General features: G+C 40.5%; 1 protein-coding gene across 3 annotated transcripts in view; it reads left to right on the forward strand.

Annotated features, from left to right (window-relative positions):
- adam19a (ADAM metallopeptidase domain 19a) overlaps window positions 1-27,155 on the forward strand; it is a 243,658-nt gene that overhangs the window by 173,980 nt on the left and 42,523 nt on the right. For all 3 annotated transcript variants that reach the window (XR_008826671.1, XM_056369935.1, XM_056369934.1), the window contains exons 6-12: window positions 1,203-1,386; window positions 4,145-4,210; window positions 6,408-6,479; window positions 6,794-6,960; window positions 11,235-11,319; window positions 18,124-18,266; window positions 23,836-24,013. Coding sequence is in view for 2 of the 3 variants with exons in the window: in XM_056369935.1 (XP_056225910.1) it covers window positions 1,203-1,386; window positions 4,145-4,210; window positions 6,408-6,479; window positions 6,794-6,960; window positions 11,235-11,319; window positions 18,124-18,266; window positions 23,836-24,013 (895 nt within the window). In the remaining variant the exon portion in view is untranslated. The remainder of the gene's footprint in view (window positions 1-1,202; window positions 1,387-4,144; window positions 4,211-6,407; window positions 6,480-6,793; window positions 6,961-11,234; window positions 11,320-18,123; window positions 18,267-23,835; window positions 24,014-27,155) is intronic.

Consider the following 27,155-nt stretch of genomic DNA (forward strand, 5'->3'; position numbering starts at 1 on the left):
GAAATCACATTGTACATAGTAGTTTGTCTTAAAACCCAAAAATATGAATTTAATCAGAGATTTGCACTTCATCTGTGGTCAAAAAGTTAAAAAGAAGTTATTTCCTAACCACTTTTTTATTACCTCGATGAAAACCATCATGAGGTCAAGGAAAGGTATGAAGGAGAATTCATAAGGACTTAGATGAAAAGACAACTCAGTTTCTAAGAGAATCAAACTCCGCTTACATTTGGCTACATAATTTTCTGGCAACAGATGTTACTGACATGGAATGATGCATTGCTTTAAATGTTGTTGCCGCAAGGAATTGTGGGACAGCATTATCTCCTTTCCTTCATTAAGGTCCAGTGTACCCTATGCTAAAGGGGATAAGAAAGGATGTGTTGGAGCTATTTGGTGTTATTTAGTTTAGTGTTTAGATTTCATTATTCTATTTTGATTTCATTATGATTAAATTTAGTATTCTGTTAGTTTATCATTTTTGTAGTTTGGGTGTTTTGTTGGTATTTGTTTGTTTCATTTGGGCACGGTAGGGAGGCATCATAGGTTATATAGGTAAGCGCACAGTAAGGACCAGCATGCACCTGGGTGGGCAAATGGTTTTTTTACCGGAGCGGGAGAGGCACAGGAATTTTTCTTTGTTCTTTGTTTGCTTGTTATCCAATTAAATAAATCACGTTTTTTGTTAAAAATTGAAAGTCGTTTGGACCTTATGCGTTCTCCCATCCGTGTACTGTGGTGTACCCACGGTGCAAAAGTGGCCTTTTGAGTTTTTATGATTTAAAGGTTGATTAGAAACTTTTCGTTGTTCTTTGTGGACAAACGGCCACTACAGGATGCATTGCACCTTTCCTGAGCATTCAGAGATTTCAACCAGCTCTTATCATGGCTGCCACTTAAATACTACCCGTTCATTTCACTCAGTTAGGAACCTTCGTTAGCAAAAAAGACTTTTCAACTGCAGTCTTTGAGTCCTTTTTAAGTATTAGTTGCCTTCAATGTGATGATAATTTTTAATCACATTGTGCTAAATTAGACCTTGCCTTCTAATAACTGTGTGTTCTCAGGCAATAACGGCAGCAACAAAAAAGTGCATAGTGTTGATTAATGTATTAGACTCGCTTTTCTTAACCTTTGAAAACCTATTGTTGTGTCTACCACAATCTTACGAGCAATGCTTTCTTATTTCTTTCTTACCACAGGGGCCTGATATCCTTGAATTCTAGTGACACCTACTACCTGGAGCCAATCGGTGGTGTGGATCCTCCTCACCATTCACTGCTGAGTACGGAGGAACTGCCTATTAAAGGTGGAAACTGTGGCCACAGCCATCAAACTGCACAGTCCAACCACATCTCTGACCTGCTCAGACCATTTAATTTAAGGGTGAGTCTCCCAGACACCTATTTGCGAGAAAATAAGGTTAGGACCTTTGATTTCAACACCACTTTTGTAGGAAGAGACAACCATGTTGGGAAATACACTTGTTTTCTGTACAGATAAGGAAATCAATAACAGTTTCATCTCTGTGAGTCCAAAGATGAGGAAGTGTATTTCCCAATATATGTTCCAAAAACATCTGAAAAATGATTACTACTGAAATACCACAGGAAAAAAAAAGTGCCTTATCACACTTAGTAGACAGCTTTGTACCAGTTTTTTCTCAATGGTTTTGATGTTATTTAAAGCAAACAAAATGCATACCTTCCTATTAATGCCAGCTTTGGTGGACCAGTGTTCACTCAATAATTATGTTTTAATCACTTAGAATATTGTGTGGTGTGGGAGGATTCTACTTAAGTCAAGTCTCAAGTCTTTGACACCAAGTACAACTCAAGTCTCAAGCCTCTGAGGGCAAGTCCAACTCAGGTCTCAAGTCTTCAGTCTGTAAAGTTTTCCAAAGTAAGTAAGTCTCAGGTCTTAACAGGAGAAATTTAAAAGTCTTAAGAGAGCAAATCCAAATCAAGTCTCTGAGGGCAACTCCAACTCAGGTCTACAGGGGTAAAAGTTATTTGTTTTTCCAAATGTAACATTGTCTCTTTAAACCAGCCTGATAAAATAACTCCAGATTACTAGTAGGAGAATTTGTTGCTATTATGAATTCAAAAAATGTTAAAGGCTAAGGTTAGAAACAAAACAGAGCAAGACTTGCAAACAAGTTCAGGGAAACAACTGGAACCAGTGATACATTCAAATGGCAGCATTAAATCTCCGGGACACAATAACGCCTCTTCACCAGCATCCACCTGTTAGCTCTGATTGTGTTTTCCTGTGGAGTGGGGGTGCGTGCTCCTCATCATCAGTTGTTGAGTTCTTGACAGGGAATGACGTGATCAGAGACGAGACACCAAATGCAATCAGATGCATACTCTATATTTACATGTCAATAACATTGTTCCAGGTGGGTTTGTTGACTGTAATAGTATGTACCAAGCTTAATGGCATGTTCAGACATTAATCAAACATTCCCTTCTCATCAGCAGCTCATAGACATACATACAGATGAACAATACCCATAGACCAGTGGCAGCCAGTCTGAGGGTACATGTATATTTATATCCCCTAAAGGCCTAACATGCAGGCAATCGGTAGATGCTAGCTGTAGCCACTTAGGGGGGTGCTGGGGCAGCAGCAGTGCACTATATAATGTCTTCATGGGAGGTTTAAGGGGGTTTATAGATGTCATTGCAAAATGTGCCAATATGAGGGGCCATCAGAAGTCCCTTTTCCCCGTGGGGGCCCCAAACATTTGCACGGTTTGCCTCTCCTGACTGTGCGCCACCGCGAGTATGACCATTCAAGCACTGCATTGTTTTTATATAAACTAAATTTCACAGTTAGTTTATTGAAAAATACACAAAAATATCAATTAACATTTAACTTACTTTCTCTAATGTAATGGACTGAGTCATAATTCTGTTTTGGTTTATTTTATTTCATAGCTAAATTAAATCACCAGTCACATGAAGACATTTGGCTCTACAGAGGAAAAGGTTTATGTCATGTGCAAGCACAATATTGAATAGGTGATGCACTGCCTGGAAATGATTGTAATTAGACTTTTACTTAGCTTTTCAGTTTGGTCTGGGCCGACCGAGTCTAGTTTTTCTCATCTGCAGTTATAGATGATACTTCTCAGTGGGTCCCTCCACGTTCATCTGTCTCCACCACTGGGACTAATAGTAATTTTTTGGTTTGTCTTCTCATATTTATTTCTTTATTTATCACATTTCCATTTGCGTTCTCAATTACTTTAAACGGTTCTCATCTTTCTTCACTCCTCATATGTTAAAGTGCTCTTAGTTCTCCACCAGGGCATCGTCCTTTCCTTTCCCCCTTATCTTGCTCAATCTTGTATCATACCCCTTGGCTCTCCCAATTCTGTCCACAGCCACCTATTAATCCTGGGTTGGTATGCAGAAATGCCAGCTCCAGCAGACCTCAGACTGTCCCAAGGCTTTTGCCACTATTTGCCTCTCAAATGAATAATGTGTGTGATTACTGTGGATATGTGTGTGTGCTGAGCTCCACAGGCTGTCATTACAGCACCAATGTGCAATATTGGTGTTAAGTCCAGACTTGAGCCACGGTAGCAGTACCCCCTATAGTGAGTGTTGCACTGCAATTTAAATTTGCACTTGATGAAATTGTGGCACCAAGGAAAATAGACAAAACAAACTAAGTCTTATAACCAATATTAAACTCTCAGTTCAGGATTCTCTGTCTCTGCTTTTTATGGAATACACTGGATCACGACTTGACGATAACTGATTTATTTATAGCTAAATTTCTATAGGCAAATGAATAAACAAGGCGTTAATAGTGAACACATAACAATAAGGTTGGAATCAAACGGATGCATAAAGTTGATGTTTCAGTGATAAAAATGAACTGATCACTTAGTTTGGTAATAGAGAAATTAGCTAATAATAATAGCTAATTTGGCTTTTAATGGAGCCAGGTTGTCAGAATGTCTTGATTTTGTTTGAGAAGCAGCCTATAGTGGCAGACTTTATAATAAATATAGTAGTATATAGTTTATAGTATATCATTGTATGTAGTTTATAGCATCGTATTGTGCAGCAAACCAGTACCAACTGATGCCATTGATAACCATGTTCCCATTGTTCTTTGTCTATTTCAGGTTAAAAGGAACACCTGGGGTACAACCAAGTACATGGAGCTGTACATCGTGGCTGACAACACACTGGTAAGCCGACATTAACCCTCCACCTACTCCACCCATTCCACTGCAGAATATTCCTGTGTACAGTGCATCAGCGTGAGCGCCACATTTATCCACTTACATCAGACAGCCATCAAATGACATACCAAGATGAAACCAGGGTCCACATCTTAAACAATTATCTCATTCCAGCTAATGGAGCTCTTTCGTACTGAGAGCTCTGAGCTGACATAACAGTCACAGCGAGGAAAAAGCATGTTGAGACGAGGCGGAAGGATTTGTCTGCTTAATGAGGCAGCGTATTTAGGTGGAATTTAAAGGTTGAAGGGCTTTTAAATAGACACTAAGCTGCACTGATGAGATGCTATTTCTCCATAAAAGTCAGTTGTGGGTCCTGTCTTCTACATCAATGCCATTGTAACGGCACAAACGGTGACTAATATGAAGAGTCTGGTCTTTTCCTTCCGTAATTGGTATAATTATGATAATGTAGAACTGGTGAAGCAGGGCTGGTTGGGTTATAGTTATACTGTGTTCAGAATGAGAATCAGAAAAACTTTAGTATAGGAAAGTGCTTTGGTACAAGCAGCAGTTAAGAAAGACGAAGTAAATAAGAAAATAATAAAAACTGCTATAAAAAGTAATAATAATTAATACACAGTAAGTGAATAAAAAAATGTGCAAAAAGTCATGTAAATGGACAAAAGTGCAAAAATGGAAATGTGCAAAGTAGGTTAACAATTAATAAATTGTAATGTGCAAAGGTAAACTGAACAAAATGTGTAATATTGATCAACAGTAAGTTAACAGTAGTTAACAGCAGAGGACTGATGGAAATGTGGCCCAGATTACCACAGCACAGAAAATGGCAACTACAGACTCATTAAACATCTTTAGCATCCCAGGTAGTAAAATGATTGTGGTGAATACCTCAGCCATTTATTTGTGTTTGTTATGGCCCAGTATATGCCTGGTTCCTTGGCCAAAGTCCAGTCTACATACAGCATGACTGTCACATGCTACTTGCACATCTGGACCAATCCTGGTGCACACACAAAAAACCTTCCTGGCTGTCAGCAAACACTGGAGGATAACAGCTGGAATCAGCCCATATGTAGATGTATATAGGCCAGACACGGGCTGAGGATCCAGGCATATGTTTGGCCAGATGTTTCATTTTGCTATCCGGGATGGTGCCACAGATGTTGACGACTCTGGCTCTCCCAGAGAGCCATAGAGCTTAAAGTGGACACCCAGGTATTTGTACCCCTGGTCCATCTCCACCACATCTCTAATAATGGCAAGCAGAGTAGCACAAGTCCTTGATGTCCTGAAGTCCACCACAAGCTTCTTCGGTAGTTCAGCTCACATCTGTCCACAAAACTATTCACCACCCTCTGGTGCTCCGACACATCCTCCCACCTGATGTATCCAACAACTGCAGAGTCGTTGGAGAACTTTTGTTGGTGACAGGTCTCTGTGTCCTGAAGGTCAAAGAGAAAAGGGGACTGGACAGAGCTCTGTGGAGCTCCAGTACTGCTCACCACTATGTCTGACACACAGTTCTGAAGGATGTCCGGTAAAGTCTTTGATCCAGGACACCAGAGGAGCATAAACCTACGTGTCAGGCTGAATAGTGTTAAAGGCGCTGGAGAACATGAGTCTGGCACTCAACTCCGACATCCAGTTGGTGGGTGAACTGGAGGGGGTCCAATGAAGACTTTGAAACCAGGACCAGTCTTGATGAACTGTGCAGGAGCCAGGCTTTGAACACCTCAGTCTACTCAGTACTGTCTTCATCTGGTCAGCAGGTTGGAGGTGGTGTTGTTGCTGGGTGGCTGTTGATGAAAGTGGTCAATATCAAATCTATGGCTCTACCAGCTGACTGCTGGGGTTGTAACCAGGGATGGTCCTCATGCTTCTGTCATCCTCCCTGGTGTGTTGTGCTCCAGCTTCCTCCCACAGGCCTCAGTGAAAAATATAGAACAGAGTTCTCTCTATGTTTACAGAGGGCACAGCTTATGACAAAAGAAGAAAGTTTGAAAAAGAAAAGAAAAAAGAATCAGGAACAACTGCAACAGGCTCCACCCACAAAAAAATTATGGGTCATTAGCTTCTGCAGGGAACTTTAAAGGATTGTCTCTAACAATTTATTTATCTTTTCTGGCGGCAGATCTCATTCATGTCACTAATACTCCGTCTCCTTTGTCTTGTCCTGCAGTTTAAGCGGCAGAATAAGGACTATGAAAAGACCAAGGCAAGGATAATGGAAATTGCCAATTACGTGGATAAGGTAACGCTGATGGGTTCTCCTGCTGCTGACTGCAACTCTTCAGAGAACAAACAGCTCCATTCAACAAGCTGATAGATACTGTTGTACAGTCATGTTGTACAGTCATCACATATCTATTACTCATCTACTCTGAAGTTTGGTGTCTCCAAATAAAGGATAAATGAATGAAAAGTGTGCATAAATATCAGCCTCATCAGGAGCTAATCAATAGTGTCCTTCTTCAGCCCAAGGGCAGATTGAGGAGGAATTGCAAGATTGTGGACAACCCTGTGTGTCAGTATGTGCAGGATCATGATTGTGTTTTGTATGTTCAGTTCTACAGGGCTCTGAACATCCGTGTGCCTCTGATCGGCCTGGAGGTTTGGACTGACAGGGACCAGTGCATCGTGACGGAGGAGCCGAATGCCACCCTCTGGTCCTTCCTGCAGTGGAGACAGAAGCTGAAATCCCGCAAGAAGCACGACAATGCGCAGCTGCTGACGTGAGCAAGAGACAGACACAAACACACCCATACAGACACAATCAGGGTTCCCATGTGTCCTGGAAAACCTGGAAAAGAGTTGACCGGATAAATTAAACTTAAACACTGAATAATTTGTTAGCATGTTAGGTTCAGTTGCTTGCTAGTTTCTTTTGCCTCTATCAAAAGGTTTAAAGTTTGTGATTCAGGTTTCAAATGTGTGTCGGTTCATTGTTGAGAGTTCGATAATAATAAATGTGAAGCCAGGGTCAATACTATGAATGGGAGCCCAACTGTATGTTAGCCAAACACCAGCTAAATACTCGCTAACAGCACTTTTTACTTTGCTAGCATCTTTGTTAGCATCACTTCAAACTCAATGCTGTGTTCAGGTAAAACAGACCATAATATGACATGACATGTTTAACTGTTGTAGCAGTAGCACTGGGTGTGGTTAACTGCACTAACTTAATAGACGGGGCACTAACCTAATAGTTATATTATGCCTAATAGGCATAAAACTATGGTTTACGGGTCCACAGGCAGAACAAGCTTTGTTGTTCAGTCTGAGTTTATTTCTATGCAGTAGAGCTGGGTTCTAGGCTGTTCCCCAGTAATTTAAATGAGCATGTAGTGATAAGGGCTAAAATGTCTTCTCTACAAAACACTAAAAACAGGTTATTTTCCCCCTGGTTACCTGAAAATTCTGCTGTAGGATTTAGAAAATGTTTAGCAGCAATATAGCAGTAATATAGCAGTAATAGATATTTCTATTTCTTTGCCTATATCCCAAATTGTATATCCTGTACTGCAGGTCTGTTCAGCAGCTACTGGAAGAGATGGTTTGAGGCTGTTTGTGCCAATGGAGGTTTGATCAGTTATTAAACCCAGGGGTTAATATTCTTTTTCCAAAAGCACTGTTAATGTTTAATGGCTATGTTCAGTAAAGACACAAAAGAGACCTTCATCCACATTTCCTTTCAAATCTATTTTAAATCATTGTTCACAGGAGAAAACCCTCAGCAAAAGAAATCATTTCCACATTGTTCAGTCTTTTTATTTACTGAGGTCTTAAAAGCATTGGTTTAGATTTTTTTCAGGAACCCTGTACTACAGGGGCTTAAATGTTATAAACTGTCCGTAAATAATCTGAGGTAATTCAACTTTGAATCTACATTTAACCTAATTCAGTCTAGATTCACAAGTTGGGAAAATTGTAGGCAGGTTATAAATGAATAATTACGATAATGCCAAGAAAGTGCTATTTGACAGTTCTTGTGATCAATTTGTCATTATTTCATAATTAATTAAGTATAGATAGGTACAGCCAAGTATAGACTACACTTATATTAAATCAGACTTCCACAAATAGGAACATATTTTGTATGGCTGACTCCTGTCTGTCATATAAGCTAAGATCATCACTAAAAATATCCTGGAAGCATCCTGGAAACTAATATATCTGTAGAAAAGAGTGGGGACCCTGAAAAATGCACACATAATTTACAACAGTAATCAGAGAGATATTAAACACACATAATTTGCAGATATGTTGCTACAGAGAGGCAACCTGATAAAACACAATGTCACTTAATTAAACACACTCAGATGTTTTGCTGCTTCAGTCTAATTCAGTCTGGTATGACCATGAGCTCATGGACATGTTTGTTGTCACTTCCTCATGCTACCATTCTTTCTGTTAGGTTACCTAATGTTGATTGACAATTATTTAGGTGTAGCCCACCCACTCAGTTCTAATGTTGTTACAGGATTATCACAGCGTATCGGTACATCTGATAATCCCCTCGCAGTGGAGGTGATTGTTGAGGGTTGACTAAAACCATGATTGAAGAGTTTGATATCTGGCCATGAGCAGGATCAGAGAAGCCTGCTTAGCTGGTTATAATCAGGCTGAACTGTCACTGTGAGCTGAACACTCCCATGCATCATTCTTAACCAACTACAGCTCTTATTTATAGCACATGACTCGCATTTTTACCAAACAGGAATAAATACTGAAACATAAGGACCGGCTGCAACAACACAAGAAATATTTATGACATAAGCAGATCATCACACCTCGAAAATGTCCTGGTGACCCACAGAGAAAATAAACAAAATAGTACCCAGGGTTTTGTGGCTCTGTATTGTTGGCACGAATGTTTGAGCTCATTTGAATCTGCGACGGAGAAACTTCAGATTCTGTGCAATGGGTTTCTCTGGCTGCAGGGTTAAAGTGAAAGTTAAGGTTATTAGACATGGGGTTATGTGAGGTACTGATCTATAGTATCTATATCTGTAGGGACAGAGGCTGAGTGATGAGCTGCTGTGGACAATGTTAGCAGACAAAACATGTTTTAGACATTTTAAAAATATCCACAGAAAAAAAAAAGTTTAAATCTTTGTTTTATTTTGAATATTTTCACCAATGAACTACCATGTTCCTACGCACAAGTGCACTTACTCTTAGCACCTACTCCTAGCTCTGACTCAAACAGCTTCTCTGCTGAGTAAATACAGTATGTGCCATAGATGCACTTGTGTAAAAATGTAGTTCCAAAGTAAAGGTCTGTTTGATGGCAAAATAAAGTGTTTAAAATATTCAAAATAAGACACTGAACTGAGCTAAAGTTGTTAAACACATTTTTCTGACTCAGCTTCTGTACCGGTGCTCCTGCTGCTTCTCTAAACTGGAGCTGATCTGAATCTACTGCAGGTGATACACTGACAACCCCAGCTATCACTGAAAGTCCTGAGCGCCTCACCTGCAGCAGCCTGTGTGGCAGTGTTTCAAGTACATGATCAAGAATTTCACAAACACTAATAAACCTCCAGTCTTCTACTATAAATGTCCACATCTTTAACAAACCCAGTCAGTGTCTATACCCACTCAGAAACTCAATGTGTTTCCCTCAAACACTCTTTTCATTCCCGCTAGCAATAGCGATAGCTAACTAGCAACAGTCGTCACATGCTAACGGTGTCTGCATCAGCTCAGTCTCCATTTAAAACCACAGTTAAACAACAGTAATTGAACAGACAGTAGTGAACTTACAACCAGCACTTAGCATCTCCGTCTTTTGTATGCGTTCCATACATTGGTTCAGTACCTTGAGGGCAGTTCAGCAGGTGCTGTCAAGGGCGATAAAGTGTTGCTTGTTTTGTCTCCAGTTATGTATCTGCAGGTTTTAATTTCAGCAGCTATATAAATAATAATTATGATTTATTACCAACATGGTTTTATCTCATAATAAAAGATTATGACATTTGGGAACATCACTGAAATCACTTTATTTGGAGGAGGAACTGAAAGAAGTTCCTGAAATGTCACAAATGATGGTCATTACACAGAAAAACTGTATATTTCCTTCACAAGTTTGGAAACCTGCAGCTCTGTTTACAGCCTGTCGGGTGTTATAATAACTTATTATTACCTTTTTTTATTTTACCTGAAACTGTGCAAATAAGATCAAGTTGTGATCAGCTTGTCAGCATCCTTAACATTAAACAGTGTTTGTCTGTTCTCACCAGCATCAGTATTGATCAGTCATTCTTCCACTGAATATTCACCTCAGCAGGAACTAATCAGTGGAATGAACTGCTTTAGTTTCTGTTGGGAGTGGGTAGCTGCAGACTCTCTGCCCTCCTGATGTTAATACACAGATTCATAATCATCGTTGTACCTCAGCTAGTACGAAAGCTGATTAACTCCACATCCTCCCACATACACTCCCATCCCCCGATGAGCCTCTGTGTGTCTCTAATCACATACACACTCCCAGCTTTGGGTAACATCATTTCATATTTCATGTGTAAACTGACAAATAATTAGTTAAAACAGAGATCATATTTAGCAGAAACTCTCGCTCCACTGAGCTATAATTGGGGCAAGCAACTCGGCGTGCTGGCAGTGGTGGCGGCGCTGCATTTCAAATGCTAGCGTGCACACAGTCTGACACACACACATTTGTAGATTTATCCATAAGCAGTAAATTGTTGGCCCCTCTTTCTCTATAATTACTTATGCTGATACCACAGGGCCTATTTTGTTTTGATTCAGCAGACAGTGCTTGATTTTGTTTTTGTAAGCTAAGTGACAAATGCCAAGAGACCACATGGTGAATTGAGGTTCATCGTACACCCTCTCCCACATCTGACAGGCTGATCAAGTTGGCCGCTGTGCACTGCTGCTGCATCTGCAATCAGTGTGAACTGTGGAGCCCATAAGTGAACAGGGAGGAGACTGAGGTTAAGTGATTTTTCATTATGTGTATATGTGTGTGTTTTTGTAATAGGGGTGTGATTTTCAAGGGGACGACTATTGGGATGGCACCACTGGAGGGGATGTGCAGCCTGGAAAACTCTGGAGGCATCAATGTGGTACGTAAGGAAACATTCTTCCTCTTAGCTCTCTTTTCTTTTCCCCTCAATATTTTCTCCCAGTTTGAATTAATCTTTTCTTGACTGTCTGTTGTAGCAATAATAATTTAGAATTTGCTCTCTGAAATGGGGCACCAGTCCTCTGGGAGGACAACAATGAATTACTTCATTGATAAATTTATCAATCTCATATCAGAAGCCATGACTTCTCAATTCAATGGATCTCCAGTCTCTATGTCAAAAGAAAACAACAGGACAACAACTGGGTTTAAATAAAGGAGCTTATTAACTCTACTACTATCTACATAGTAAATGCAAGGTGCAATAATCATAAAGATGAAATTAATAATGAAATGAGCGGTGTGATGAGTTGGCATTTGTGGGAGAGAATATGTTATGGCTATATACTATGGCTATACAGCTAATGACACAACATCTATGAATGAGATTTGGTAATTAAATATTACTATATTTCGACATCAACCCAGTCATGAGCAGAGTGTTAAGACAGGCCTACTGTGAGTTGCGCTGTAGCTGGAGACCATTGGGTAGAACCCAGGTGGCTGTGGTTATCGTGGTAACCCTGGAGACATGGGATTTAGGTGGATTCTCCTGGAGGCCATGTCGCGTTATCACTGTAGTGGATTCTGCTGGTGTCTCGGTTCAGCTCTGGTGGAGTTTGCCAGAAGACTTTCTGTCTTGGGCACTCTTGATTTCGTGTCGGCTTCTCTGATGGCGTCTGTTGTGGGTTTATGCTAAATAAACTCTAAAGCACTTCACTTTGGCTGGATAAGTTTAGATGAGACTGGCATTGACAAGATGACTCAAAAATCTTCAAAAAGGAAAAAAAAAGTTACAAAAATGACAAATTACAAAATTACTCTGAGGCACTTCTGTAGTTTTGATTCAGTTGATCTTGACTTGGCTTATAAAACGCATGTAAACAAAAAGAATGTTACTTGGAGCATGTGGCAAAGAAAGAATAAAGGACATGGACAAAACGATCAAGTGCAAAAATGGCTAAGAGCCACGAGTTTGTGGCTAGCAGCTTAGAGCTAAAGGTTTACATAGCTACAGAGCCGGGCTTTGAGCCGGGACTTTGAGCTTGGAGCAGATGACTTAGAGCCTTTTGAGCTTTTTTGGCAAAATATGAATTGATCATGACTGTTTTATCCCCTGGGAGCTGGTGTAAGTTTCAGGGGCGTCAACCATCTTTTCCTGTTTTTCAACTTGGAGAAGAGAGTAATTTTCCACAGAACTTTTGAACAGTTTAATTCTAGAGTTTACTTATAAACTCACACATCCGTCTTCCACAATGACCATAAAACATTAAATGAAATAACATAACCTAAGGGCACTAATAATGACAGACAGGAGTAATAAGAGTGTTGATTTCATATTACATCCTTCAAACCTGGAATTAATCATAATACAAGTGGTTAACTGATCAAACAACAATATAAACATTTCCTTAAAGCTAATAGTCTATAAATGTGGATAACACAGCAGTTCTTTGACTGTAATAATAATAATATGGACATTCTGGATGTCATGTAGTGTGTGTGAAGGATGCTGACAGTATGGTCACATGAAGGACATTCTCTTAAAGTCTACATGTTACATTTCAACCATTCTATAGGATAGACGTTTGGGATTGAACTATTACATAGAAACATCTCATGAGTTACAGAACAGTTAGATATTTAATTTTACATTCTTCCTCAGATCTGTGTCTGTGAAGAGTGTTCTGCTGGTCACTACCCAGGATTGGAATATGGGTTGTAGTTTATGACTCTTATCTAGAGAGGGACAGAGGAAGGGAGGTTGGTGAGTGTGTGTGTGTGTGTGTGTGTGTGTGTGTGTGTGTATGTGTGTGTGTGTGTGTGTTCATGCATGGCACGGAGATGCCAAGATTCACACCTTAGTGATAATCAGTCCTTTTGGTGTTACTTGTCCTATATAAGAAACAATCAAATATCATTAGAGAGAGTCTTGTTGTAACAAAGAGGAGATTTTTCCTATGTTCTCCATTTGCGTGGTGTCCATTCGTTGATCCTCTGGAGCTGACCCTTTGACCCTTGGTCTGGTTCTGTGTTCCTCTGGCATGCTAAAAGCATGGTCTGTTTGTGAGAGAAGGGTCCTTTGTTACTCTTCCCACCATCAAACTATCAAATTGATAGGAAACAGAGACAAAGTGTCAATTTTGGGTCCATAACTCTGCATGTCCTTACAATGAACTTCTTTAATGGCTTGTAACTGATGCCAGGCCAGGTATGTATGCTACACTATCCTTTGTGCAGAACGTCCTCCAAAATATACAATTCTGGTCTTAACTTCTACACTTTATTTCCCAGATTAAAGATTGATGAGGATTGTTTGGTGCAGTGGTTGGTGATGTTGCCTCACAGCACTTGTCGGACAGCTGGAGCCTTTCTGTGTGGTACCCCAGCTTCTTCCAACAGTCCAAACATATGTAGGTTACATAAATGTTCATTGGTTCATTAGAAGCCTGGGCTCCTGGCTCTGGATGGCAGAGTAAATGACAGACTATGTAAATGTTCTTGAACTCTGTACTGTATATTTGGTGCACCACAAGTTCCTGCTATATCTGAGGGGCAGGCGTGTTCCTGTATGGTCTGACCCACAAGCACTGAGTTGTCATGTAGTCATGTAGTAATGACTTTCTGACTAAAGATGTCACAGTTGGTGTGATCCCATGACATGATGGTCTTTCCATTTTATTTGTATATAATTATTCATGAATAATTCATTCATTCATTTGGAAGAATTGAAGAGTTATAAGGATGTTTAACTTAAAGAGTTAAACAATAAAACAAATCTGCTTTGGTCTCTAAAAACTCTTTCTCTTCTCTTTGCTCTCCCCATAAAAATGTTAGCAAACCACAAATTATGAGCCATGTTTTCCTGTTTTTTTTGTTAGTGGTTGCTACTGGTCAGCGCATGTGTCATTGATTGTTATTACTGTAGCATTGGTCTTAGGCCTGAGTTAGTGTGGGGGTAAGGTGTCTAATGTTTTTGTCTTTATTTCTGTGACAGTCTGATTTACATTAGACTGATCTGTGCGCAAAGTTAAGACTGGACCAACACTACAGACCAGTCTGACATATCTCTGTCAAACCGGCCCCAGGACTCCTGGTCCTGACGGAAGGATACGTAAATGTAAATTATAATGGAGCTCATATACAAAAATGCAGGTTACATTTACTATGTTAAGAGTTCTAAAGGAATATGCAGAATATGCAGGGTTAAGTTTTAAGACTGGTCTGAATGTTGAACTAAATAAATTAATCTCTCACCAGGTATTTGTGAAATCAGTGTGAAAACTTCACAGTCAGTTTTATAGACTTGATCGTTGTCAGCTCATGTTGAAAATTAATACCAGTTACTATGTCTTACATGTGAGTTAAATCTAATTTATTTTCTAGTTTAATCTAGATGGTGTATGACAAAAACGGTATTTTGAAAAGACAAATATATTCAGTTATCCTAAAAAAAGATGTCACTACTTTCATTAATTGCTCTTTTTGCAGTCTTACTGTTTTAATCTAGTTTGTTGTTCTTCCTCAGTTTGAATAGTTTTGTTTTTATCTGGATGATTGAACCCACTTAGGGTGGAACTGCTTCAGAGTACTGATGCAGGAGTCTCTGCTCTGCTGCATCCCCTTTTGGTAGTTTAGGGTGTTAACATTCAGATCTCGCCTGGTATCCTGCAGCTCTAAAACGTCCACTCTGTAGAATTATTCAGCCTGTGGAACTGTATGGCTTCGTATGCATGTGCAGCGGTGGACTGAATGGATGTGGCCGGAGACATCGATAGCTTCTCCATGCTTGATTTGCTTCTAATAGGCTGTCAGCTCTCCTGTGGACACACCGTAGCCTGCGGAATCCCAATGTCCTGTGGCCCACCGAGAGCAACATACACCTCACACACCACACACTACCTCTGAGGCTCTCATAGGATGAAATGACACGGGAAGGATTTCAGTGCAGAACATCAGCATTTCCAGACAGTTAACACACCCACACATTATACACTATGCATAATTCAAAGGCAGAGCTAAGAGTAACTGACAGCTTTCAGCGGATCAAAGAGGAGCTAAATACATCTGAATACTGCCGCTGCTATGTGTGTGTATGTGTGTGTGTGTGTGTGTGTGTTTGCGCGCGTCGTGCCTCTGTGTGTGTGTGTGTGTGTGTGTGTGTGTGTGTATGTGTGTGTATTCGTGCAGCTCTGCCCTGTGAGTCTCACTTTTCTACCTTTGGAACAAGGACATTGTGACTGTTTCTTACTTCAGAACTTAACATTATCTAACACATGTGCCTATTATGTACCACTTCAGCAGCCATTTAGCTGTGTGTTCTGCTTTTGAGTGACCATTTAATAAAAGCTCTTTATTTGATCGTCATTTTTAGGTCCTGTGGCAGCAGTTTGGGCCAGATAAAATTAATGAATAATAAATGATGGATAAATACTGAATGGACTGACGTTTTGTGCAGCCATTCATGGTCCCCAGAGGATGAATCCTAATGACTACAAAATGGATGATCCCCTGACCTTTCCTCTAGCGCCACCATAGACTGTAAATAAAGATGGACTTAGCATCTGTGATGTCACCCACATGTTTCTGAAGCTCAGAGTGAGCTGCTCCACCGTCGCCATGTTGGCAGTGTCTGACTGTCCCTAACCCCCAGCTAATCCAAAGTGGACAAAGAGGTGGGGTGTGTGTGGAGCAGAGACTTTGGTGCATGTGGGTTTGTGGCAAGCATATGCTCACCGACCTGTCACTCAAAGAGGCCACACCCTCAATCTACATAACGTTAAGCCTTAATAAAATGTAAACAGGTTTCAGGGACCAAAACTTTTTTGTACCAGGCTGTAAACATGTTTATGTCTGCTGTAAAGTTGGACATTTTAACAAAGGAATCTATGGGTGTTGACTCACTGTCCAAGCCACACTGTAGTGGTCATTAGAGGAACTGCAGGTTTTGGTACTTTAGTGTTGATGCTTCATGCCTCAGGTTGTTGCCACCAGAAGGTTGATGTTTGTGAGTTTAACTCCACAACTGTTGGATGGATTGCCATGAAATGTGGCGACAAACATTAATGTTCCCTTCAGGATTAACTTTAATTACTTTGATACCTTAATTTCTATGGCTCTTTCATCTGGCTCCATCATTTTGTTGTATAATTGTCCAAAAGTTTGGTTTATAACCAAACGTTGCAAATACAATAAATGCAAAAGTACTAACGGTCCTTGTGTTTAGAGCTATTTAGCAAATAACATTAGCATGTAGCTCAAAGTGCCACTGCCCAAAGAATTTCTCCAAATTTGGCACAAACATTCACTTGGACTCGATGAACTGATTAGATTTTGGAGGCCAAATGTTAAGATCAGTGTGACTTCACAAAATACTTTTTAGCCATAACTAAAGACTTGTGACAAAAGCTGAAACTAGTCTAAGTGGTGGAGGCAGACAACCACGAGGAGGTGATTCTAGTTTTGTATAAATGACAACAGTCAAATTAGATAATCGAAAAGATTCTATGGTGTTCATAAAGGGTTGGTAGGATACAGCTGATAAATGTTTTTTTTTTTTTATTTTATAGCTGTTGCTAATTTTCACCTTGTGTCCCTTGTTGGGTCTTTACATGTATAATCAGTTTTCATTATCTTAAAACCACAACACAATACAGATATTAAAGTAGAGCAAAGTACTATACTGAAATGCATTGATTGTGATGTAAAGTCGAAAAAGAGACAAGAGCAAAAACAAAGAAACAAAAACACAGATATCATACAATTTACAAAAAAAACATACGTAAAATATATGTATATAAAATACAGATGTTCAGTCTAAAAAGAGATAACAACAGCTCAACAAGGTACAAAAAGTCAAACAAAAACAATCAATACAATACAATTAGCTAAACATGTTGGGATCAGTACAGCTCTAGTTGTAACTAATGAAATCTATGTTATTTCCTGTGGATGCTGATCCTCAGATTGGTTTCTTAGTTATAAGCACCTTTCTTAAGATAACTGATACAGTGCTCCTCTCTGGATGTGTCTGTGGTGCAGCTCTGTGATGTCAATCTAACTAAGTTAACTGGGTGTCTGTGTAAATCCCATCAGCACTGTGCCTCCCTCTGAGAGGTTCAGGGAAACTGTCTCAAATTGCCTGACCTCAGGGAACACATAATCAGCATCTGTCAGCGTGCTATCACCTATTATTTGCGTGATCCTCCCTTAAATGCCTTTGCAACTAAACACTTTGCAAGTGAAATGTTCCAAAATTACCTGTAGACTGTGACTGTGGTGCAACTGTGTGAAAAATGAAAATGTGTTTAGGTTTGACTCTATTAGAATCCCAGAGGGCCATAAATGAATCAATAACAAAAGCAGAAAGAAACAACAGATACACAACAGTGGGCCCAAAGGCTGCAGGTTAACTATGTAGCAAGTATTATGGTAATTAGTTTAATTATGAATTTGTTTTAGAACACTGCACTCAAGCATAATGCAAACAGAAATAATACAGTTCTTCAGGTGACAATTTTTTTTTTTATTGGTGAATAATCCTGAAACTGTGAATGATGAAGCTCCCACACACTAACTAACACATACACATCAACAGTGGTTAATATGGTACAACAGCTCAGTTTTGCCTTGGGGCCAAAATGGAGGGTTAATCCAGCCCTGCACATATGAAAGATTCGATGTATGATCATCAGTCTTCTGAGCTACATTAATGAGTCCTCCTTCACCCCACCTCCCCACACAGGACCACTCTGAGCTGTCCATTGGTGCTGCAGCAACCATGGCCCACGAGATCGGCCACAACTTCGGGATGAGCCATGACCACGAGGGCTGCTGTGTGGAGGCCACCGCCGAGCAGGGAGGCTGTGTGATGGCTGCCGCCACCGGGTGAGCCTCAGGTGCCGCGTCAGTCTTCAGCATGAACCCGCTGATGCTCACGCTGACATTGACACATTGATGCTAACAGCTTGACATATGAAAAACATTTCATCAGCTGAAAAGAAAAAACAAATTACATAGAAATGTCTGATGTCATAGAACCCATTTTGATTTCTCTCAGATATAAAAACACAACTTCTTTACTGTTTTATATGGAAGCCCTGAAAGGCAAATACATTTTTTGACAATTTTTGTTCATCTATATAAACCACCTCCAAAAAATGATTTATTTTCTTCAAAGAAAGAAAGAAAAAAAGAACTTCACTTTCCGCTCTGGGGTTGTTTTCAGAGATCAAAGAAAAATACACTTTTTTTCATCTGTGCAAAATAACCTACACTGTAAAAATTTTTCGCGGTTAAAAACATTAAACAACTGGAAGCAAGGTTGCTAGTATTTACAGTTTGCTACCGTTTTTGAAATACAGCAAAAAGCTGTTGATTTCTACTTTTACAGTAAAATACTGATGAAGGATTGGCAGTTTATTACTGTTTAGTTACAATTTTTTCACAGGAGCTATATTTGCAGATTGTTACCGTTAACTATAGTACATATATAAAACATGCTGCAGTATAACTGCTAACAAAAAGAACTACACTTTTTTCCCTAGACTTTATTAGTTGATAAATTATTCCTTGGCAGTCTTGCTATAAAACTATATTTAATACATTGAATAAACATGGTATTTGAAATTGCAACTTAAAATTTTATGACAAATAATACTAAAATACTCAAAGTGTCTTTTAAAACCACGTCTCTCTTTATTAAGCTTGTGAAAACACAACACACAAATAAACCAAAATTTCAGTTATTTAAAAAAAGAAAAAAAAGAAAAAGATCTCTAACAAGTGTTGTAGTCTGCATGAACATTAAACACTGAATGCAAATAAACACAAGAAATATAATCAAAAATAATTGTTTACTGTATGTGTATATTTATAAGGATTGTGTGAGGGAACAGCCTAAGGAGTGAATGAGTGGCCAAGGGAACTGAAAACAGTATGGCTAAGACACTAACAGTGTGTGTGAGTGAGTGTGTGAACTGACTTGTGTAGAGTCTCACTCAAAGTCCTTAATTTCTTTAGTAATCTGGAGACACAAGGGTTGATTGATGCCATCTTTTTCTGAGTGACCTTCCCCAGACTTTGACCCATCCAGTCTTGGTGCCTCTGTCAGGATTTATCCCCATGAATGGCCTGAAAAACAAGAGTGTATATTCAGGTGGGGAAATAGAAACATGTACTTTCATGGTGCAGATTAAGTAATAGTAGTTTTGGAAGTAATAGTTTCAACTTGATTAGTGTCAGAAAAGCTTCCTTAACATGATCCAGTAATCAGATGATTTAGGTAGCTTGTATGTAACATGTGAGACAAAACTCAACAAACACAAGGTCAACATGATCAAAGCTGCTGTGAGCATACAGTACCAGTTGAAAGATGTAAGCATCTCACCTTTGAATTAATTCCAGAGTGCATTCAGCGTCATCTTGGGACTGAAGATTGAAGTTGTAGTGAGTAGAAAAGACTGCAGCGAGCACGGTCAGGTGGTTGGGTGCCCTCACAAATAACGTGCCCGTCAGTGCTGATCATGAAGTGGTGAATACAGCTTCCTGGTGTTTCACCTGTGATTTGATGAAGAAAAAAACATTTGCAGTGTGACAACGTGTACCAGGGAAACTGAAATCCTTCTACCCATTCATAGATGAGTCCTGGCCTTTTTCCTGCATACATTATAAGGTGTTATGATGGAGAACTGAACCGTGTTGAACAGCCACATTATTTGTGCTCTGTTCAGTGTAATAATAGCGGAAGTAACATATGATGACAGTTTAGCTAGCTTGCTAACATTAGCAAACAAGCTCCCGGTCAATTCAGTCCCGACAGTAAATTAACGTTATCTAAATAAAACAGCAGCTTCCTTTGGAGACATGCACTAAGAGCTAACACAAAGTAAAGTTTAAGATGAAACTCACCCTGTAGTTTGGAGGATCAGGATCAGAGTGTTACCGACATTTTCAGATCACAAGAGAAGGATTTTTTTACCACTTACTAACTGTACAGCTATACATCGAAGTAGTTAACGTTAGCTGAAAGTACTCACTGTTTGCTTGTGTTTGTCAGCTCAGATTCTGATCTGGAATGACTTAAACTTAATTCAAGTCCAATGCTCTTTACATCCACTCGGAATACAGTTCATTTTAGCGTAATAATCCTAAACATAAAGAGGAGTGTGTTGAGGAGTGCGACCTCTAATGCTGATATTTGCCTAATTGACCACTGCAGGGCTTCGGTCAGAAAGCACGCAGGACATCAGTAGAGTTTAGATTAGATTAACTTTATTAAACCCACAACTGGGAAATTCATTTACCACAGCAGAAAATAAACATCTATAGAATTAACATCTATGGAAATATAGATAAAAATACACCAAATATAAACTAATAAATACAATATACACAATACACACAATATGTACATGAAAAAGTGCAAGTTTGCACATGGTCAGGAAGAGCAGGAGTTGTGGAGTCTGACAGCTGCTGGAGTGAAGGACCTGCGGAACCTCTCCTTCTTACAGCGAGGATGTAAAAGTCTGCTGCTGAAGAAGCTACTCAGAGACCCTACAGTGTCATGCAGAGGGTGAGAGGTATTGTTCATGATGGATGTCAGCTTAGCTAACATCCTCCTGTCACCTACTTCCCCAACACTAGGCCAGTAAGCAAACTGCAGGGGGTCCAGCTGTGTGCTCACCAGTGGTCTCAGGTGACTCAGGATGATCCTCTCCAAAGTCTTCATCAAGTGAGAGGTCAAGACAACAGGCCTGAAATGGTTAGGCTCCTTGGGAGGTCTTCCACAGGGCCGGTACTTTCTCCAGGCTCAGGCTCAGATTAAACAAGTGCATGAGCACACCACAGCGCTGATCTGCACAGTCCTTCAGTAATCTGGGGCTGATGCCATCCGGGCCTGGGGCCTTCCTGTTCTTGATCTTCTTAAGTTGACACTTCACCTGATCAACTGTTATGGAGAAGGGGGTGGAAGATGACTGAGGTGAGGATATGGGGGTGGTGGGGGGTGAGAGGGGGCAGTTGTACTGGTGGGGAGGGGAGGGCTGGAGGTGAATGGGAGTTGAAAGAAGCGGGTTGAGGAGAGGAGGGGGAGCTGGCCCAGGGAGGTGTGAAGAGGGTGCAGGGCAGGTAAGGGGGGAGGGGGCAGAATCAAATCTGTTGAAGAACAGATTCAGTTCATTTGCCCAGTTCTTGTCGCCGCAGCTCAGGTCTCTCCTCACTCCTTTTCCGTGGCCAGAGATGTTCTGCAGTCCACTCCAGACATCTCTGGTGTTATTCTGCACTAGCCGCTCTTCCAGTTTCTGTCTGTAAGAGTCCTTCCCTTTCCTGATTTTCTGTTTGAGTTCCTTCTGGACTCTGTGCAGCTCCTCCTTGTCCCCCGATCTAAAGACCCTCTTCTTCTCGTTCAGCAGGGCCTTAATCTCAAAGGTCACCCAGGGTTTATTGTTGGCGAAACAGCGTACTGACTTGGAGGGCACAGTGTTCTCCACACAGAAGTTAATATAGTCTGTGATGCAGTGGGTCATGGTGTCGATGGCGCCATCGTGGGTGGCTGCAGAGTGCTTCCCAGTCTGTTATTTCAAAGCAATCTCTGAGTCTGGCACTGGTATCCTCGGACCACACCTTCACAGACCTCTTCTCAGGTGGTTGTTTATTCACCAGAGGGGTGTAGTCAGTGATCAGATGGACAAGGTTGTGATCTGAGTGTCCCAGTGGGGGGAGGGGGGATGAGGTGTATGCATTCCTGATATTAGCATACAACAAGTCCAAAGTTTTATTGTCCCTGGTGACAATCCACATACTGGGTGATGGTAGGAAGAGCAGAGGACAGGGACGTGTGGTTGAAGTCCCCAGAGATGAGGAGGAGGGAATGGGGGTGCTGGTTTAGGAGTTGAGAGACAACACTATGGATCTGGTCTGTGGCTGCAGCGGCGACGGCCAAGGACAATGTGAAAACTCCCTCGGGAGATAGTACGGCCGATGCTGTTTTTTCAAATTATCCATTGACATTGAATTACATTGAGCTTGGATACGTGTGTCAAATTTCAAGTCAATCAGACAAATTGTCTGAGGGGCCTTTCCAAAATTTTATATAAAATCCTTGATTACAGCGCCATCATGTGGCCGATTGCGCTCATACTTCTTGGTTCAGTAGCGCACATAATTTCCAGGTATTTGGCCAAGTTTCGTGTCTCTCGCTCATTCCAGCTCATGGCAATTTCATCCGAGGTATAAGAACAAATAATAATAATAAACCTGAGGAAAAACAATAGGGTTCTACCAGTTCGGGATTAGAACCCTAATGATATATAAAAACTGAGAAACCAAACCAATCCAAATAACTAAAAGCAAAAAGTTGTGAGTTTACCTGCATGGTGCACAAATCCTTTTATAGAAAGGGCATTTAAAAAAATCACATAATAGAAATGATGGATGTACAGAGGTGATGTATCTTATCCATCTTTCACATATTTTTGTTTCGACATTTTGTCATTTTTGTCAAACAGCATGCAAGTATGTGGCTATAAAAAAATAGCTCTGCCTCACTCATAGCTCCTGCAGGCTATCCACCATTCTACAAACTCCACAGTCTCTCGAGCCGGCCGTAGGCTGGCGTCCCCACTCTGCCGTCAGTGTCTCCTCTGTTCCTCCGCCGCTCTCAGCACACACGTCCTGCACACCTGTGCTGCAGCTCCTGTTTAGCTGTGGAGGCAGGTAGAATACACCACTGCACCTATCAGTGCCTCCTGCACCCAGGTGTCTTCTTGGTTTAAATGAACCCTGCGAAAGCACAGGGAGTCTACACGCGCACACACACAGTCACCCTGTGACATTTTCATAAATAAAGTCATTCTTTCCATTCTAAAGATTTCATGAATAATGTCAATCCAATCATCCACTGTAGGAGTTCCTAGTTTTAACCACTTTCTACTAATGTCTTTCCTGCAGAGCTTAGAATCCAAAATAAATAAAATAAAAACACGTCTTATGTTCAACCGAATGTTCACCTGGAGAACTTTATGAACCTCTCTCTAGACCTGAATTAGTAACAGACACAACCAAGATATAAGATAATGATTTTCCTCGGAGAACCGACACTGTCTTTAGCAGCTGAAGATTTGGTGAAGTGATTCTATAGACCTGAGTGATGAAGGATCTGAAGAGATTTTTTACAACAAAACTTTTTTTCCATTTTTTCTTTTCTTTCTTTCTTCCTAGAAAATCACTTGTCTCTGGGAGGTTGTTTATACAGATGGAAAGAAAAAACAGAAAAATGATCCTGGCAAAAAAAAAAAAAAAAAACTTTCTTTTGCCTTTCAGGGCCTCTGTGGTTTAATTATGATCGTTAAAGATTTTTAATTCCATATGTTCTTCACCTGAGCTCCTACAGTACTCCAAACACCACACATAAACACAAAGAACGACTGCTAGTAAAGAATTATGTGCTTACGTCCAGGCATCCATTTCCACGAGTCTTCAGCCGCTGCAGTAAGCGCGACCTGGACAGCTACTTCCAGAAGGGAGGTGGCATGTGTCTCTACAATATGCCCAACATGAAGGACTTGGTGGGGGGAAAGAAGTGCGGCAACGGATTCGTGGAGGATGGAGAAGAGTGCGACTGTGGAGAACCTGACGTGAGTATGAGAGAACTGAACTACCTGTAAAACAGTCCCTTCAAATCCAGATGAATGTTAAAGGTCCATAGATACAGACTTTGAAAATTACAACATTCCTTTTCTTAAAATTGCAGCTGTTCCAACAGATCAAAAGTAAATACACAAACCACCATAAGTCCATAACACACCAGTTTTTTTACATGTTGGGTATCAGTGTGGTTTAAGTGTTGTGTACATGCCATGGTCTGTAAATAAAGATGGACGTAGCCTCTGTGACATCACCCACAGTTTTCTGAAGAGCAGTCACCCATCTGTCACTCAAAGAGGCCACGCTCTAAATTATGCAGAACTTAGAGGAACTGCAGTTTTTGGTTCTTCAGTGTTGGCGTCATGTCTGGAGGTTGATGCTCGGTACATACTTGAGGAGTAGCAGCAAACAAGAGAAGGTCTCTTAGCCCCCTGTCTATTAAGGAGGTGCAGTGGTGTTATACAGTGGACAATAATAATATCAGTCCTATGCCTGTGTGATAAGTAAATTAAGGCTATGGTTAGCCTAAGACTGGAGGAAGAGGGAAACAGCTAGCCTGGTTCAAAAAGAAACACCTGTAAAACTCACTGAATCAGGACATTTGATCAGGTTTGTTTAAAGTTCCATATTTTCCACTTCTCCTGTGTTGTATTTGAAGTGTTGATCCATAAGAAGATATATTTATGGTTTTAACAACCAAAAACCATCTCAATGTAGTTTTACATGTCCTCACTTAGGCTTCTCTCTGGAGCTCTAGTAACAACAGGTTGGTGAGCCAATCAGAAGAGAGGAGGTTCTAAGCCTCTTTTCTGATTGGCAGACTGTTTTCTGAGTGATTCAATGAAAATATAGTAGATTTCAGGTAAACCAAATCCTGCAAGGTTGGATGGTGGGTCCAGGTGGGCGGGGCTTGGTGACTGCTTCGTTGTGACATCCTAATGGCTAGTTTTAAGGCTCAGTGTCTGAATACAGGCTGTGTGCATTTCTCTGTTGACTGAGCGCTTTGATATTTTCACAGTACTAATATAGAACATAGACCTGCTTTATAATCAAACAGCACATATGGACATCTACCTTTATACTATATGGAGCTTTAGCACACACATGCAGAAATGTTTGTTACTTGCTGGAACTATTTCTTGACACACAGCATGTCTGTGCAGCACATCAGCCTGTAGTGCAGGTTGCCTGATCCAGTGCTGATCAGAGGTTTAGGTTTGGTCTTTGTAGTGGCACAGTGGAACCAAACCTGACAACTTCACCGTGACGACAAGCCTCCAGGAAGCTCCACGTAAAAATCCTAAAACTTCGTCTTGTCAGACGTGAGACTGAGCAGTCATCTCATCCAGCTTTTGGGAGGAAAGTGAACTAAGTGTCACATTTGTAGACGAGAGTAGCAGGAGAATTACACTATTCTGTGTTGGTGTCACTGAAGGAAGTTACTGTTGTACGTCAGCTCCTCCCCGTGGCATCACCGCGGCCTCATCATTGATGCTCTGCAACGCGGCTGAAAGTTTCCTCAAATCTGAGGAATCAAATCTGAATCACAAGTGTTTGCGCTCTATAAAGTCGGAGGTTAAATAAACCGTCTTTGGTTCAAGCAGAAGAGCAAATTGAAAACAGTGGAAGCAAATTGGTGGCTGACAGCAGCAGTGCTGCTGACAGCGCCGTTTGTTATGACTCCCATTCGGAGCAGAGCTGACAGTCGAGCTCAGGCTGCTGACAAGCCACCTGCTTTTAGCATTGCAAATGAAACGAGCTACAGTATAATGCTTAATGGTCTCATCTTGTGATTTCACTCCAACCGGAAACAAAGTGTCCCAGATTGTAAACTGAGTGCAGGAAACCAGCAGCATTTTACAGTAAATCTAGAAAGGTTTTCATTCAGAATGTCAGCATTGTACAGGAAGTGGGTGTGAGGGAAGTCACAGAGAGACATTTCAGTTTTAGAATTCAAGCACATTTGCTGCTTTAATGTTCAAATGGACGTCACATCAGAGATTTTTGTTGTTGTTGTTGTGTTAGTGCATAATCCCCTCTCTGTTCTCTGCTGACGCTATAATTGCCTTTTTTTTTCTCCTTCTCGAGTCAACTCCCACATCTGTTTTGACCATAACTATGGCTCGGAGGAGAGCACCATGGCAACAGGAGATGTTGTCTTTGTGTACACTGTGTGACACAAGAATCAGCGACAGTCACATTTCTGGATTTAAATGATTTTTCTTCTTCAGGCCCTGTCAGTCATAGAGGTATGTGAGGAGTATGTATTTGATGGGTAAAAAGTCATTTAGCTCATCACATTAAGACCCCTCTGATGGATAGTTTGACCTTTGACCTTCTAGCTTTTGCGTGCTGCAGGGCACAGCAGATGGTTCAAAATACACTGTGGTTTCTGGGGGGATCTCAGAGAGAAGCTGCTGCTGTCAGGACGTTTGCCACAGCAGGTGAAGTCAGATGCACTGACCATGGCAGAGCTGCATACATTCAAAATTACCTGTGACAAGACAAAATTTATTATAGCATGAGAAATTTTAATACTTATTTATCACTTTTTGCAAAACACCCCAAATTTAGTTGCTTCTGTGTGAGACTTTTTAACATTCACAATTGTGGGTTACTGCAGATGACTCACTAAATTATGCCGATGTCTTATTACACTGACACTTTATTAACATTTGGAATTCTGACTCAATGTGTATTAGCCTTTATTAATGACTTGCTAACGTTTTTATCAGCTGCCTTCATGGCTTTAAGTTATAATATGTAACTTTTCGTCATTAAAAATGTCTAAAAATAATTAGACCTATATTATATATGTTGTTGAGTTGTGTTCTTACATTTTCCCGAATGTTTCCATCAATTCTCAAATTAGAGAAATCTGTTTTTAAGATAAACACAAGAAACTTGTGCTACAGAAAATGGACCAGACTCAGCGAATAGTTCCCTAAGCTTAACATGTCCTATGATAACTATTAATTTAACTATACAGACTAATGAGCAGTGATAACTAACATGTCTTTGGGGTCATCAGGTGGGAACCTCCTTTCACCAGTGTTTCGTCTAGTTGGTCCCACGACACCTCCAGGAGGCTAGACAGTGATCACTGGCGTCCCAGAGTCACTCCCCTAATGC

This window comes from Seriola aureovittata, chromosome 23 (assembly GCF_021018895.1).
Source record: "Seriola aureovittata isolate HTS-2021-v1 ecotype China chromosome 23, ASM2101889v1, whole genome shotgun sequence".
Lineage (NCBI taxonomy): Eukaryota > Metazoa > Chordata > Actinopteri > Carangiformes > Carangidae > Seriola > Seriola aureovittata.